The 16,678-nt window shown below is 45.4% G+C and overlaps 1 protein-coding gene across 3 annotated transcripts in view; it reads left to right on the forward strand.

Moving 5' to 3' along the window:
* The first annotated feature begins 629 nt into the window (after positions 1-629).
* The window catches only part of KXD1 (KxDL motif containing 1), a 29,076-nt gene continuing 13,027 nt past the window's right edge, over positions 630-16,678 (forward strand). The window contains exons 1-4 of one of the 3 annotated variants that reach the window (XM_075337855.1): positions 630-698; positions 5,916-6,025; positions 11,274-11,426; positions 13,133-13,179. In XM_075337855.1, the coding sequence (XP_075193970.1) occupies positions 678-698; positions 5,916-6,025; positions 11,274-11,426; positions 13,133-13,179 (331 nt within the window). In that variant the 5' untranslated portion in view covers positions 630-677. Of the gene's footprint in view, positions 699-1,185; positions 1,304-5,915; positions 6,026-11,273; positions 11,427-13,132; positions 13,180-16,678 lie in introns of those variants that run through there. The other 2 variants (XM_075337854.1, XM_075337856.1) reach the window with 2 other exon arrangements.

A 16,678-nucleotide genomic window follows, 5' to 3' on the forward strand; every position in this document is an offset into this window, starting at 1 on the left:
TGTCCATTACATCCTACCTGAGTCTGTCTATCCAGGCAGGTGTTACAGAAGCAGAGTGTGTATTTACTCTGGGCAGCAGAGCTTTGTGAATATGTGCTGTTTGGGCAGCGTAGCAGAGATGTGTGCAGCAAAGCTGTGTGTATACATAGTCTTCGGACAGCAGAGATGTGTACATGTGCAGCAGAGCTGTGTGTGTGTATATATATATATGTGTATATATATATATATATATATATATATGCAGCAGAGCTGTGTGTGTGTTTGTGTCTGTACATATGCAGCAGAGATGTGTGCAACAGTGCTATCAAGGGGTGTGTGTGTGTAGCAGAGCTGTGTGAGTGTGTATGTATGGATCAGAGCTGTGCGTGTGGGCCCCCCCCCCGTAGCCATCTGTGCTGCCCCCAGGAGCCGTATGTGCAGCCCCCCAGAGCACTATGCAACCCACCCCAGTAATGTGTATACCCCCAGAGCTATTTGCTATTCGAGTAACATCTATGCCCTCCAGTAATGTCTATGTCCCCTGCCCCTCCTGTGATGTATATATTGTAGCGCCCAGCCCCTCCTGTGATGTATATACAGCAGTGTCAGTGTGCACAGTGCGCGGCCATGTCTGTTAGTGATGACCATCGTGCAGCACAGCAACATGCCGAAGAGGAGCTGGATGGAGACAAGAGGGAATGTGTCTGTATGCATGTATGGTGAGTATCTATGTATGTCACTGTATATGACTGTATAGATTTGTCTGTTTATAAGTATTTTTGTGTGTCTTCAAATATGTATATATATGTATGTGTATGTATCTGTGTATATGCGTGTCTGCATGTAGATGGGGCCCAGTGAGACACTTCCGCCCGGGGTCCACAAAAACCTGGAGCCGGTCCTGCCTGAGCCGAACCCCTAGAGGCAGACCCTAAGAAATGTCAGCTGCACAGCCGTGCTCTCTCCAGCGCCTTCCTATCATGCTGGCCTTTCATTATCATGATTGTTGGTCATTTACAGGAGGGAAATGATCACAACTGATAATGATATTCTTTGTTTACACCGTCAGCTCCTGCTACACGTGTGCAGCACAACACCCACGTGACAGCACACTCTGGAAGGGTTAAAGTGGGCAGTGGGCGGGACTAGCAGAAACAGGAGCCAATCTGCTGCCAGCAGGAAGTGACCAATAAGACCGAGCATTACAGGAGTGAAGAGGAAGTGGGGCGGATTGCCGGTGAAAGCTGCATGTCCGCGGAGAGGTGCTGAGACATGAGCAAGGATCTGCCGGAGCCCCGGGGCAAGCAGCCGCTTTCGGTGACTGGTGTGCATGATGCCGCTGTGCAGTGCGGTTTTGTGTCTGTTCGGGGACGAGAGCGCACATTTAAATACATTGCCATGAGAAGCCCCGGCATAGCCCCTCATTATCAGGAACTACCAGAGAGGCGACTGTGACCGCCCCTCCTGGAGCCTGAGCCGGTGTCCTCAGACGGGCAGCAGCTTCACACGTACCACTGATAGGGGGCATCCCTGGGGGTACATGTGCCCTGTCACCCAGTGTCCTCAGATGGGCAGCAGCTTCACATGTACCCCCAGGGATGTCCCCTCTCAGTGGTACATGTGCCCTGTCACCCAGTGTCCTCAGATGGGCAGCAGCTTCACATGTACCACTGATGGGGGCATCCCTGGGGGTACATGTGCCCTGTCACACAGTGTCCTCAGATGGACAGGAGCTTCACATGTACCACTTATAGGGCACATGTACCCCCAGGGATACCCCCTTTCGCCCAGTGTCCTCAGATGGGCAGCAGCTTCACATGTACCACTGATGGGGGCATCCCTGGGGGTACATGTGCCCTGTCACACAGTGTCCTCAGATGGACAGCAGCTTCACATGTACCACTGATGGGGGCATCCCTGGGGGTACATGTGCCCTGTCACACAGTGTCCTCAGATGGACAGGAGCTTCACATGTACCACTTATAGGGCACATGTACCCCCAGGGATACCCCCTTTCGCCCAGTGTCCTCAGATGGGCAGCAGCTTTACACGTACCACTGATGGGGGGGGCATCCCTGGGGTACATGTGCCCTGTAACCCAGTGTCCTCAGATGGACAGCAGCTTCACATGTACCACTGATAGGGCACATGTACCCCCAGGGATGCCCCCTGTCACCCAGTGTTTTCAGATGGGCAGTAGCTTCACATGTACCACTGATAGGGCACATGTACCCCCAAGGATGCCCCCTCTCAGTGGTACATGTGCCCTGTCGCCCAGTGTCCTCAGATGGACAGCAGCTTCACATGTACCACTGATAGGGCACATGTACCCCCAAGGATGCCCCCTCTCAGTGGTACATGTGCCCTGTCGCCCAGTGTCCTCAGATGGACAGGAGCTTCACATGTACCACTTATAGGGCACATGTACCCCCAGGGATACCCCCTTTCGCCCAGTGTCCTCAGATGGGCAGCAGCTTTACACGTACCACTGATGGGGGGGCATCCCTGGGGTACATGTGCCCTGTAACCCAGTGTCCTCAGATGGACAGCAGCTTCACATGTACCACTGATAGGGCACATGTACCCCCAGGGATGCCCCCTGTCACCCAGTGTTTTCAGATGGGCAGTAGCTTCACATGTACCACTGATAGGGCACATGTACCCCCAAGGATGCCCCCTCTCAGTGGTACATGTGCCCTGTCACCCAGTGTCCTCAGATGGGCAGGAGCTTCACATGTACCACTGATGGGGGGCATCATGTGCCCTGTCACCCAGTGTCCTCAGATGGGCAGCAGCTTCACATGTACCACTGATAGGGGGCATCCCTGGGGGTACATGTGCCCTGTCACCCAGTGCCCTCAGATGGGCAGGAGCTTCACATGTACGACTGATAGGGGGCATCCCTGGGGGTTCATGTGCCCTGTCACCCAGTGTCCTCAGATGGGCAGCAGCTTCACATGTACCACTGATAGGGGGCATCCCTGGGGGTACATGTGCCCTGTCACCCAGTGTCCTCAGATGGGCAGGAGCTTCACATGTACCACTGATGGGGGGCATCATGTGCCCTGTCACCCAGTGTCCTCAGATGGGCAGCAGCTTCACATGTACCACTGATAGGGGGCATCCCTGGGGGTACATGTTCCCTGTCACCCAGTGTCCTCAGATGGGCAGGAGCTTCACATGTACCACTGATAGGGCGCATGAACCCCCAGGGATGCCCCCTGTCACCCAGTGTCCTCAGATGGGCAGGAGCTTCACATGTACCACTGATAGGGGGCATCCCTGGGGGTTCATGTGCCCTGTCACCCAGTGTCCTCAGATGGGCAGCAGCTTCACATGTACCACTGATGGGGGGCATCATGTGCCCTGTCACCCAGTGTCCTCAGATGGGCAGCAGCTTCACATGTACCACTGATAGGGGGCATCCCTGGGGGTACATGTGCCCTGTCACCCAGTGTCCTCAGATGTGGAGAGAGTTCTTATGGCAGCAGCTCCATATGTACTACCTATAGGGGGCACCACTGGGGGTAGATGTGCCCTGTCACCCAGTGTCCTCAGGTGTGGAGAGAGGTCTTATGGTAGCAGCGCCACCTAAACAACTCAAGTGTTGCTTTAGTAGTATGCTTTGGGTTATTGTCCTGTTGGAAGGTGAAGCTCCTTCTCAGTCTCAAAGCACTGATTGACAAGCAGATTTTGCTCACGAATATCCCTGTGTTTTGCACCATTCATCTTTCCCTCCACTTGGACCATGTTCCCTGTCCCTGCTTGATGCTGCCACCGCCATGTTTCACTGTGGGGATGGTGTTCTTCGGGTGATGTGCTGGTTGGTGCCAGAGTTTACCTTGGTGGCCAAAAAGTTTCATTTTGGTCTCGTATGACAGCACTTTCCTTTCCACATCTCTTTTGCCAAATCAAAACGAGCTGTAAGTAAAATCTTTTATCTGGCCACTCTTCTATGAAGGTCAGCTCTTTGGAGTGTATGGCTTTTTGTGGTGTTATGGACAGATGCTCCAGTGTTCTTGTGAACTCTGCAGCTCCTTCAGGGTGACCTTTGGTCTCTGTGCTGCCTCTGATTAATGCCCTCCGTGCCCAGGCTGAGAATTTTGGTGGGCGACCCTCTCTTGGCAGGTTTGTTGTAGTACCATGTTCTTTCCATTTGATAATAATGGATTTAATAGTGCTCTGCCGAATCATCAGAGATTGGGATATTTTTTAGAACCCAACCCAGACTTGTACTTCTCAACAGCTTTGTCTCGGACTTCTTAGGAAATCTCCTTGATCTTCATAGTGTTGTTGGGTTAATGGTGCCTATTACTTACTGATGTTGTAGCAGAGTCCATCTTTTTAAGTGTTCATAAAAACACAGTCGATCAGTTTTGTACACTGCTGAACAGATGCCAGATAGTCTAGAGTAACTCAGCTGCCTCGTATTATTGGGAGATTTTGATGGAAACCCCCATGTAAGTGCTCAGTGTTGAATACAGGATAAATGTGGTCCAGAATGTACCCAACAAAAGCTTCAACTCATGGCACAAGAAAAAAAAAAAAGTATGACATCTGTCAAGCTACTTGTAACACGAAGGCTTTGGAAAAGTGAAATGGTTCCCCCCAAAAAAACAGTCGTCAAATTCTGTGTTCCCAAATCCAGATGCCCCCTCCTTCTCCCATAATGTACCTAAACCACATTTAGCATCCACATGTTAGGCATTACAGTAGTGTGAAGAGCACGCTTAATTTATGGGGTGTGTAATCTACACCTGCAGATAAATGCTCAGTTAGGTGTAATTTCCAAAATGGGGTCACTTAAGGGGGATTGAGCTCTTCTGGCACTTAGGGGGCTCTGTATATGGAGTTCGCAAACTATTCTAGGAAACTCTGCGCTTCAAGATTTGAATAGCGCTCCTTCCCTCCCGAGTCTCGCCGTGTAGCTGAGCAGTAATGTACAACCACATATGGGGTATTGACATGCTCAGCCGAAAATGTGGTTCCATTTCCCAGTGGGAAAATCTAAAATAAGGAGTTAAAACTAAATTTGTTGAGGTAAAAATGTAATTCCTTTTTCTTCATCCCAATGGTATAAAGCTTTGTGACATATCTGTGGTGTCCATATGGTCACTGCACACCTAGATGAATTCATTGAGAGGTGCAGTTTGTAAAATGGGGACACTTATGGAGGGCTGCTATTTTGGCACCTCAGTGGCTCTGCCAAAGTGACATTCCCTAGCTGTAATAAGACATGGACCTCTCATCCAAAAATCATCAGTTGATCTAATGCCGCTAGGGAAAAATTAAATACCTGAGCATGAGATTCTTGGTTTAACATTGTGATCAGACTGTGAAGCCCACTGCCACGTCACAGCGAACCTTGAGTGGGTCCCTAACTTAAAGGTGCAATGCCGTGACATGGCACCCTCAAACCATAACAGCAAAATCTGCATTACAATATGGCGCTCTTTCCCTTCTGAGTACTGAGCCTGAAAAATAGTTTACTTTTACATGTAAGGTATTGATGTACTCAAGAGAAGTTGCACAATGAAATTTACAGTCCCTTTTCTCCTGTTACCCTTGGAAAAAAAATTGTGGGTCCAAAGCAATGTGTTTTTTTTTTTTTTTTTTTTTTTTTTTTTTTTTTTTTTTACACAAAAAGAGTAACTTTTTATTTTTATGGTGGTTATAGAATTCTGTTAAGCACCTACAGATTCAAGGTGCTTGCCACACCTCTTGAAAAATTCCTAGAGGGGTGTAGTTTCCAAAATGAGGTCACTTGTGGGGGTTTCCACTGTTTAGCCACATCATGGGCTTTGCAAACTTGACATGGCATCTCCTTTCTATTCCAACCGATTTTTGCGATCCAGAAGTGCAATGGTGCTCAGATGTGTGATTGTTTGGTTTTTTTTTTTTCCTATTGCTTTGCCTCTAATTTGAGTGTCTTGCAGGCTGAAGACCACATGATGGAACCAAGCGCTTCAGGAGTATTTTGTAGCCGGATTCTGAATATGGTGAACTCGGAGGATGTTAATGCCATCATACTGGCTCAGAGGCACATGTACGTTTTTATACTGGACTAGTCATCTGGAAATGAGCAGGAATTGCATAGAATATTATCGGCTTGCGAGCTTCCAAACAGTCTTTATACAACTAGGGTTTGGCATTTTGAATTTCCAATATGAGGATTGTGCTTTAGCTATAAATGTAGAGATCTTCAGGAGGATTGCACTCAGCATCTGTTCTAGAATTAGCTTTTCAACATAAAGGACACAGGCATAGCTATTAGGAGGTGCAGAGGTTGTGTGATCCTATCCTACTTCTTCTTTGAATCTGTTTTTGTGCTAATCTATTTGGAATGAACTTAAGGGGGTGGTCTGAAGGCTTTAGAAATTCAGTCTAAGTTCTTGTCTAGTTATTGTCCCAATCTAAACTAATGTCTAATATGGCTGCATTAAAAATTCTGTACCCTTCCCTGACAATACTATTAATTTTTCTTTTCCCTAGTTCCTGTCTGATGACGCTTCGTTTGAGAATCCCTGTGTATGTTGGGATACGCAGAAGAGTAATCAGGGGGTAAATGCTGCGGTCACAGTCCCTGCCTTCTCCCTCAGTGACTCTTGTTTCAAGGTGTGGTCTGGCTGGTCAGAGCAGCGCACACTGTAGGGCTATGTGCGCACGTAGCGTTTGTCCCTGCAGTAATTTCTGCAGCGATTTGAACAGCACACGTGCACTTCAAATCACTGCAGAAAGAGTCCGTAATGAAAAAAACAAAAAAAAAAACGATTCCATGCGCTCTGAGTGCAGCCCCTCCCATAGACAGAGCGGGGGATGCATGCAGAGCACATGGAATAAGTGACATGTCACTTCTTAGAGCGCGTGCTTCGAGCAGCAGCCGAAGCGCTGCGCTCTAATACGCCACGTGCGCACGTCTCCTGCATAATCTTCATAGATTATGCTGGGGACACAGGACGCATGCAATTACGCTGCGGTGCAGATCGCAACGTGCGCACATAGCCTAAGTGTGCATTGTCAAAGAACCCGGTGGCGTGCAGAGATCAGTGCCGCAGCTGCAAATGATGTCACTATGTGGGCGGCATTGGGCTCTAAAGTTAATGTAGTCAGGCAAGGGTTGGGAATTTTTTATGTTGATGTATTAGAAATTAGTTTTGATTGGCGCAATAACTAGATAAGGATTTAGTTTGAAATTTCTCCAGCCTTCAGACCACTCCTTTAAAGAAACAGTCCCATCAGAGTTTTTATCCTTTTATTATATATTGCAATCATCATATTATACAGCAATGTGTACTTAAAATTGCTCATTTTGCCTTTTTCCCCAGTTAATTCCTTTGTTTTCCATTAGGTCTCTGAGATCACAAGATTATAAATTGTCTGAATCCTTTTACGTACTATATAGAAAAGTCTTTTTTCCTGCATAAGTAACCACTGCAAAGTACCTGGCAAGGGGAGGAGCGGAGCAGCTGTATCAGGAATTGAAGATGGGAATGATTCATGGAGGGACAAGACACTTAAGGGGGCTTTACACGCTACGATATCGTTAATGTTTGCTCGCCGGGGTCAAGTTGTTAGTGACGCACATCCGGCGTCATTAGCGATATCGCAGCGTGTAATACTTACCAGCGACCTTAGGCGACCTCAAAAATGGTGAAAATCGTTCACCATGGAGAGGTTGTCCCAAAACCAAAAATCGGTAAGGGTTGTTTAACGTTGTGGTTCATCGCTCATGCGGCAGCACACATCGCTATGTGTAACACCGCATGAGCGAGGAACGTCTCCTTACCTGCCGCCGGCCGCAATGCGGAAGGAAGGAGGTGGGCCGGATGTTACGTCCTGCTCATCTCCGCCCCTCTGCTTTGATTGGCCGGCCGCTTAGTGACGTTGCGGTGACGTCGCTGTGATGCCGAACGTCCCTCCCCCTTGAAGGAGGGATTGTTCGGCAGTCACAGCGACGACGCCGACCAGGTAAGTATGTGTGACGCTGCCGTAGCGATAATGTTCGCTACGGCAGCGATCACAAACAATTGCATGCGCGACGGGGGCGGGTACTTACACGGTCGCTATCGCTAGAAATTGCTAGCGATATTGCTACCGTGTAAAGCCCCCTTTAGTGTTTCTACATAGACCCAAGAGAATTTACTGGGTTGAAAGGCATAATGAGCAATTGTACGTAGACAGTGCTATGTAATATGATTGCAAGATATGAAGAGTATAAAAACTTTTTTGGGGGTGCTTTAAATGATCTATGTAGATTTTATACAGACGCCGGATTGCATGGTGGAGTTAATATTAAATTTGCAGAGGTTGCATGTCGCATATGAAAACACCAGTAGTATAAAAATTTTTGATGGTGTAGGCCTGTACTCTAAACAAAAGGAGGATACGAAAATTAGTTGCGTTTCCTGAATTTAAAGGTGTTGTGTGACATAAACTCCAAAAAAATTTTTAAGCTAATCCGTGCTGTATTGTCATAAATCATCCCTACGTTAATTTTTGTTTGTTTGTTTTCTACCTTTTGTTCCTCTTGAATTATCACTTTATTCTCTGCAGCAGCTTTCTTTACCTGCAGCTCAACCAAACATGACATGTTTGACTGCTGAACTTCAGTCGTAGCTGGCTCCGCCCGGCCTCACAGTCCAGACCCGCCCTCTGCACACACATTCCCTGTCAGTATTCTGCCCCAGCACCTTGACAGATAAATGAATACTATGTAATGAAAATTCTATATAGCCCCTAATGTGAGTATAGTGTTAGGGTGAACTCTTAACCAGAGATCACTTGTTGCCTACTTCCTGGCCTAATTGGTGTGGATCGAGTGCATGCTTGACAGATGACATCAGACACACAGTCAGATATTCATCTTTCCTCGGTCAGAGGTGGTTCAGAACTGCCTGATTTATTCAAGAGCTTGCCTTTGTATAACCTAGGAAAGGGGCATGGTCGGCTCTACAGTGAGCATACTAGGATGTGTCCATTGGTCAGTGGGTTGAACAATGTATTAGTCCATGAGCTGATTGGTGGGCATCATCGTAGGCGGGTCTATGACGTCATTAGATGGATCCATGGTGATGCTGATGGGAGGGTCTGTCGTTATCTGGTGCATCCATGCTGATCGTAGGGTCTGTGATGTCATCGGTGGCCATCTTACTTGTATCTGAAAACCTGGCTTGTGTATAGAGAATCGATTTCATTGAACACACTCCTCACAATCCTCTGCATACAGAGGTTAATTAAGTATTTGATCTAATGGCTTTCCTCAACAATAGGATATATACATATATACTCACTTGCATACACCTACCCACACACACCTAGTTATATAATATATATAATCCACCCCTCATGGACTCTGTCTCTCCCCCTGCACCCTCTTCTCTGCCGCCTCCCCCCGGTCTGTATCTCACCTCTGCACTGTCTTCTCTCCCCCTGCACTCTCTTCTCTGCCGCCTCCCCCCGGTCTGTATCTCACCTCTGCACTGTCTTCTCTCCCCCTGCACCCTCTTCTCTGCCGCCTCCCCCCGGTCTGTATCTCACCTCTGCACTGTCTTCTCTCCCCCTGCACCCTCTTCTCTGCCGCCTCCCCCCGGTCTGTATCTCACCTCTGCACTGTCTTCTCTCCCCCTGCACTCTCTTCTCTGCCGCCTCCCCCCGGTCTGTATCTCACCTCTGCACTGTCTTCTCTCCCCCTGCACCCTCTTCTCTGCCGCCTCCCCCCGGTTTGTATCTCACCTCTGCACTGTCTTCTCTCCCCCTGCACCCTCTTCTCTGCCGCCTCCCCCCGGTCTGTATCTCACCTCTGCACTGTCTTCTCTCCCCCTGCACCCTCTTCTCTGCCGCCTCCCCCCGGTCTGTATCTCACCTCTGCACTGTCTTCTCTCCCCCTGCACTCTCTTCTCTGCCGCCTCCCCCCGGTTTGTATCTCACCTCTGCACTGTCTTCTCTCCCACTGCACTCTCTTCTGCCCCCCCCCCCCCCACCCATGCTGTCCCTTCTCCTCTGTGCTGTGATGAGTGCAGCCTGCTTACAGCTAGTTGATGCAGAGTTCAGTGTTGTTGTTCACTGGTGTCAGGTGACGTCCCTGCTCTCTGCTCCTGGCTGCATTCATCACCGTGTGAGGAGAGACACAGCGCACGGGGGGGGGGGGGCCTGAGGAGGGACACAATTGCCCGGGCCCCATACATCTCAATGAGCGCTGGCCACCAGCGCTGACTGTGACCTAGACAGCGAGGGCAACCCTGTTTGTCCAGGACCTGGGCATATACAGGGCACAGGGAGCGGGGAGAGTACGGAATGTGGGGAGGGGGTGGGGGAAGGATGAGAAGGGCAGGGGCTCATTGCACTGTACCTGGGCGGCGGCAGCATGACGTCGGCTGTAATGCTCGTCAACAACGTCAACAAGGTTCAGCCCCTGTTGACGTATCCTCACAGGAAGCAGCAAAATCACAGCAGAAGCGGTCACATGACTGCTCTGAGCCGGGGGAGAGGGGCTGACAGCAGCACAGGTAGGTAGTCACTATCTACTTACCTGCCCCCATGTAGCCCAATAGTGAAACAACAAAAAATAAGTAAAATAAACCGGATATCCCCTTTAAGCAATCTAAATATTTATTATGCAACAAAGCCAAAAACCTTAAGAAAAATTAAAAATCTTAAAAATGCAGCATTGTGCCATGAACATGTTTACATGTAAATATAATGCATATAGATAGGTAATTCTCCTCAAGTTATGTCAAAGAAGGCTGATGAGTTGCCCCACTGCTTGCATATAGAAGAGGAGATGGACAGGGGGAAAGTGGTGCAGGAATGAAGCTACTGAAAGCAGCTGGATTCACAAAATCCACGGTCAGCATGTTTTGGATCTTCTTATGTTAACCCTATGGTTTTCCTATAATGGAAGGCACAATGCTGTGCTGGACCTACCCAATAACACCATGGCAGTGCCCTACAGACACTACTGACTTTTATAATGGGGTCCATAGAGTTCTGCTGCTGTGGATGTCATCTTGAAGGAATAACTGGCTTTGCACGTAGCATATTTTTTTTTGACCGATTCTGAGTGTTATGACGAGTGACAAAATAAATGCAAATCCTGATACTAGGAGAAGGTTGTAAGTTTCTGGTTGACTTCTATACGAAGTCACTGCACAGATATGCACATTGTCATCACGTGTCTATAAAGGTATGTGTAAGGATGTAACTAACCAGAGCAAAATTGGGGTCCTATAAACTTTTTTCATGTTGGGAGGAACACTTTCCAAAGTGGGATCCTAATTGTGTGTTTTTGTTTTTAGGCTTGATCGTTTTGAGAAGACCAATGAAATGTTATCAAATTTTAACAGTCTATCCAATGCACGACTCCAACAGATGAGCGATCGCTTCTTGCATCACACAAGAACGCTGGTGGAGATGAAGAAGGACCTGGACATGATATTTAGGAGAATAAGGTGCTAGCTGTTTGTGTCCCCAATATTAATCGTGGCCAATAATAAAGATGCAATGTTCTGGCATTCTTATCTAGGATGGCCTCTCTGGTTACTGTAATAGGATGATGTGTCACTCTACTTGCTAACATAATAATAATAATAATAAATTTTATTATATAGCACGTCACCAACATATTCCCCAGCACTTTACAATTCAAATGTCCTAAAATGCTGCTATGTTAATGTCTTTAAAGTGTGACCGTGGTTTTAATTTTTATTCCAAAAATCAATAGTACACATGAAAATAAACAACTTTGTAATATTGTGATATTAGGATCATTCATTATCAGAGTTCTGACGTATAATCTGTATTCAGTGAGGACTTTCCCATTACAGTGGAACCTTGGATTACGAGTCACCTAGTCTGCGAGCATTTTGTAACCAAACAAGATTTCGCAATGTGAGTTTATAATAGAAATATTGACCACTTTTAACTCTTTCAGTTTCGGCCTTTCGACATGCTCTGACTAAACCAACTTTAGGTCACTTCCTTAAAGGGAATCTGTCACCAGGTTCAGGTTTTTGCCACCTAATCTGAGAGCAACATAATGTAGAGACAGACATCCTGATTCCAGCGTTGTCACTTACTGGGCTGCCTAGTGTAGTTTTGATAATCTACTGCTGATTAATCAGTGATATTATCATTGGAGGCCTGCTGCCAGGTAGTCCAGCATATTTATGAGCTCTGTATAACTGCTAGATCAGCAGCAGAGAAAACATTAATTTTATCAAAATGACAGCAAACAGCTCAGTAAGTGACACAACGCTGGAATCGGGGTCTCTGTCTCTACATTATACTGCTCTCGTATGAGGTAGCAAAAACCTGGTGACAGATTCCCTTTAACTTTCTGTACACACAGCATACCAAAGTAAGTACGGTATACTATATAGCAAGTCTCTAGCATGTGCTGTATATACAGTACCATTTTTTTTTTTTTCTCTAGGGGACTTTCTTTATATTTGCCACATTGTATTTTCATCTCCCAGGGTGACATCAATAATTTGCTCGCATTTGTGTCCTGTTAACTTTTAAATACAGTACATTATTGTTGTGCTTGTACTGTAGTTTCCTGTATTCCTACTCCACATTTGGTTTAGTTCTACCCTTATTTTCGGGTTGTACATTTCAATTTCTTATGGGAAATTTTGTTTGATATATGAGCACTTTTTGGATTAAGAGCACATTCCCAGAATGAATTCTGCTCTATGCAAGGTTCCATTGTACTAGATAGAATCTCAGCAGTAACAACTGCCACCTCCTATGTGGATAGAAGATTGAGGAAAGGGCGGAGTTTTGCCCCCGCCCCCGTCTCTGTGCGCCCCCGTCCTGTCTCTGCGCGCCCCCGTCTCTGCACGCTCCCGCCCCGTCTCTGCGCGCCCCCGTCTCTGCGCGCCCTCACTCTACAGATTTTACCTCAGAATTGAGAATTTTGATGACTGATCAATTTTGGCAGAGAAAGAAGCAGATTTCTTTGATAAGATTTATTATCAAGTTACTTATTTTCATGTGTACTATCGATTTCTGAAATAAAAAGTAAAATGACGGTTGTGCCTTAATAATCAGTGTAGGACAGACTGGTAAAATTGTACTTCCTGTAAACATATTGAGTAACTGGTAACTGCCACCTTTGTCTGACACTTTTCCCATCTGAACGTTCTTTCTGCAGGATGCTGAAGGGGAAGTTGGGAAAGCAGTACCCAGAGTCTTTCAGTAGTAAGTCATTGAATGTATAATCACAGCTGAATTGCTCTTTTCCCTAGAGTGTTTCTCCAATGTGATCTGTCACCGGATCTCTGCTCCTTACCACGGTACATTTACTGATGTCCAGTCACTATACACACACACACACAGGCCCTGCACTCATTAAAGGACCCATGCATGATGCCTCACTTGCAGTCCTACATCTTGCCTTTAGCCATCCAGGTTGCAGTGGAATCTGAGTATTGGTCTGGATGGCTCATTGGCAGGACCCTGTATTTTTATCAGTTCTAATGTAGTAAAGTTAAACTCCAGGTGTCATAAAATTCTTATTTATAAGCTACAAACAACTAAACCACTAGACTGTGCACATGGTTGACTTTTTTTTTTACAAAATTATTTTTCTTGGTCGCTTCATCAGGGGACACAGTAACCATGGGATAGGCTGCTGCCACCTGCAGTCTGTCATGGGTATGACAGTCAAAGGAATTCTGGCTCCCCCCTGGCATACCATGCTTCCTCTGCCAGAACTAAAGCGCCTCATTTTGTCGTAGTGTTAGTTCGAGCAGGGCTGTGGCGTCGTAGAGTCTGAGTCTGTGTTCATTTTGGTGGAGTCGGTATAAAATGCACTGACTCCGACTCCTAAAATATATAATAAATTGGGAACAGTAGTGCAATGCAGAATGTGCTGAATATTTTTTCATAGGAATTTGGGAAACTTATGAAATGTCCTATAAATGGCTGTTCTATTCCTGATCTAAGGCTACATTCACACACAGCGTTTTTGCGGATACGTTTGTCAGCTGCAAAAGCAGATCAGCTTTTTAAAAAAACTGCATCACCTGAAAGGTTTTTGAGGTCATAAATAATGCTTTCAATAGCAAAAGCAGATTAGAAAAAGGCCACACAAACTGACTGCTCATTCTTTCTGAGGATCCTCACAAAACGATGTGTCTGAATGTCCTATCTTTTCACCCATTGCCTTTGCTGGGATGCCCAAAGTCACTGCATTTCACTGAATTATTTTGCTATCAATGTTCGATATGTTTGTGACTAGAAAGAAATTGTTACCAAGTCACTGGCAGTAAAAGATAGTAAAGCTCATCACACCAGCCAGTTTCTCCAGGCCTTAAGGGAAAAAGTTCTGCAAGATTACAAACTCAAAAAAACCCCAAAACAAAACAGGTCCTCGCTATTGTATCGGACAATGCTTCAAACGTAAGTGCAATTACACTGATGAATGAGAGTAATGAACAACAGCTAGAAGAAAATTTAGGATTCAGTATGTGTGAGATGGAGCCACAGCGCTGCTCATGTAACTGAGGAACAAACAGATATTACAACAGAACAGCAAAATGATACTTTAGGATTAGATGATCTTGTTGAAGCTGCTTCAAAACACTTTCATATTCATCACATGCGCTGTGTTGTGCACATGCTGCAGCTGGCAATAAGAAAGAGTCTGCAAGAGGGACCCGGCTTCACACATCCGGCTTTTTGGCGGATGCGGCGCACTCCAGTACAGTGTATACAGTACAGTGGCAGCGCGACAAATGCCGGTCACATGCTGTTATGTGACCTGGAAGTTGCAGCGCTGCCAATGTATCGTATCGTACTGTACTGGCGTGCGCCGCATCCGCCAAACCGGCGAAAAGCAGGATGTGTGAAACTGGGCGGACATGCTGGAAATCTAATTGGAAAAGTGAGGAAGTTGATTATTGCCGCCAGAACCCCTAAAATTGATTCCATCTTGAAGAGACGTGCTGGGAAAGGGCAATTGTTGATCAAGCCACTCGGTGAGGCAGCACTTATTTAATGACTGAGCGATTCCTTGAACTAAAATCGTTTTTTATAGATATGGTGAACCCTCAAGTAACATTAAATGAAGGTCAATGGACACAGGTGGCTGAATTGAAGGAATTGCTTAATCACCCCTTTTCCCCATTCTAAAAAATTACACCTGAGGATTTAACTCCTGGCATTTTCATAAGGGAGTGGAAGAACATGCTATTTTGCCTGTCCCAAAGACTAGGTTTAATCACAGATGGCATTTCTGCTTCAATGAAACGGAGAGAGACACAGCTATTGGAAAATAACATTCTTCTGGCAGCTGTTTATGTGGACCCAAGTCATCGTATACTGCTTGATGATCAACAGCTTACTAAAGGAAAAGAAGCTTTGAGTGAGGTAGCAGTTAGGATGAGCGGCTACAAGACTGCCAGGCGCAAAAGGACTTGGGGCCTGACAGTGCTACTGCTGCCATATCTTCATCCTTATCAGATGAGGAGTTTAACTTTGACAAGTATTGGGATGACATGGAGCAGGCAAAGCGTTGTCGCAAGGAAAAAGATTTCATTCCGTCTCCTATAACAGCAGATTGACCAGATTTCAGTAACCTTTTTCACTTGTTCTCAAAGAAATAGAAAAATTCAACCGTTCATCAAAACTGACTGTGCATGAGGCAATTCCTTTATACCCGGAAATTGTTAGAGATGTTGCCCATGTGGTTATGGCTTTGCCTCCAACCCAAGTTAGTGTAGAGAGGTTGTTCTCTAGCCTTAAAATGATTAGGTCAGATTTGAGGTCATTTATGAAGGAGGATCTGATGGAGGCAATTCTATTTCTTACAACAAATTCATAGACTGCACAAATGTTATTTAGTATGTTTTTGTTGAAAACTGTTTTTTTGCCACTTACATCTTGTTTTATATAGTGTTATATATAACACTATGTAATACACTATGTAAGTGGCAAACAACAGTTTTCAACAAAAACATACTAAATAATATTTAGTATAATGCTTATATTTAAGTGAGAAATTTTTTGTAGTACAATGTGAACATCAGACATTTAGTCATTTTTATGATACAATAATCAAGATACTTGGAGAGAACAAAATATTTATTGGATACAACTTTAGAACACAAAACTAATTGTAAATATGTAATACAATATGTAATAGATACACACAAGATATATATGTAATCTACTGTATATTACATAGTGTATTACATATTTACAATTTATTACAGTTTGTCTTCTAAAGTTGTATTCCAATACATATATTTTATGTTCTATCCAAATCTTGATTATTGTATCATAAAAATTATTAAATGTCTGATGTTCACATACACATGTTCATGTACTACAATACATTTTTCACTTAACTATAAGCAATATATGTAGGAGTCGGTGCAAGGGAAATTAAGGAGTCTGAGTCGAAGGTTTGGCTTACAGACTCCACAGCCCTAAGTTCGAGGCAACTAACGTCTGAATCTCAGACCTATTTTGGCCTTAACAGGCCAGGTTAGTTGCAGGGTTTTCAACTTGACTTTTTTTTTTTTTTTCTGGACAGCTTATCAAAAATTTCATACAGGCAAATTTAGTATAGATAATGATAGTTCTGATATGAAGACATTTGCTGGTTTCACTGTGAAATAGAAAATGTTTACAGTCAATCTCTATGTTCAACTTTAAAAAAAATCACGAACGCTATATATATATATAAACAGGA

Source organism: Anomaloglossus baeobatrachus, chromosome 1, assembly GCF_048569485.1.
Source record: "Anomaloglossus baeobatrachus isolate aAnoBae1 chromosome 1, aAnoBae1.hap1, whole genome shotgun sequence".
Taxonomy (NCBI): Eukaryota; Metazoa; Chordata; class Amphibia; order Anura; family Aromobatidae; genus Anomaloglossus; species Anomaloglossus baeobatrachus.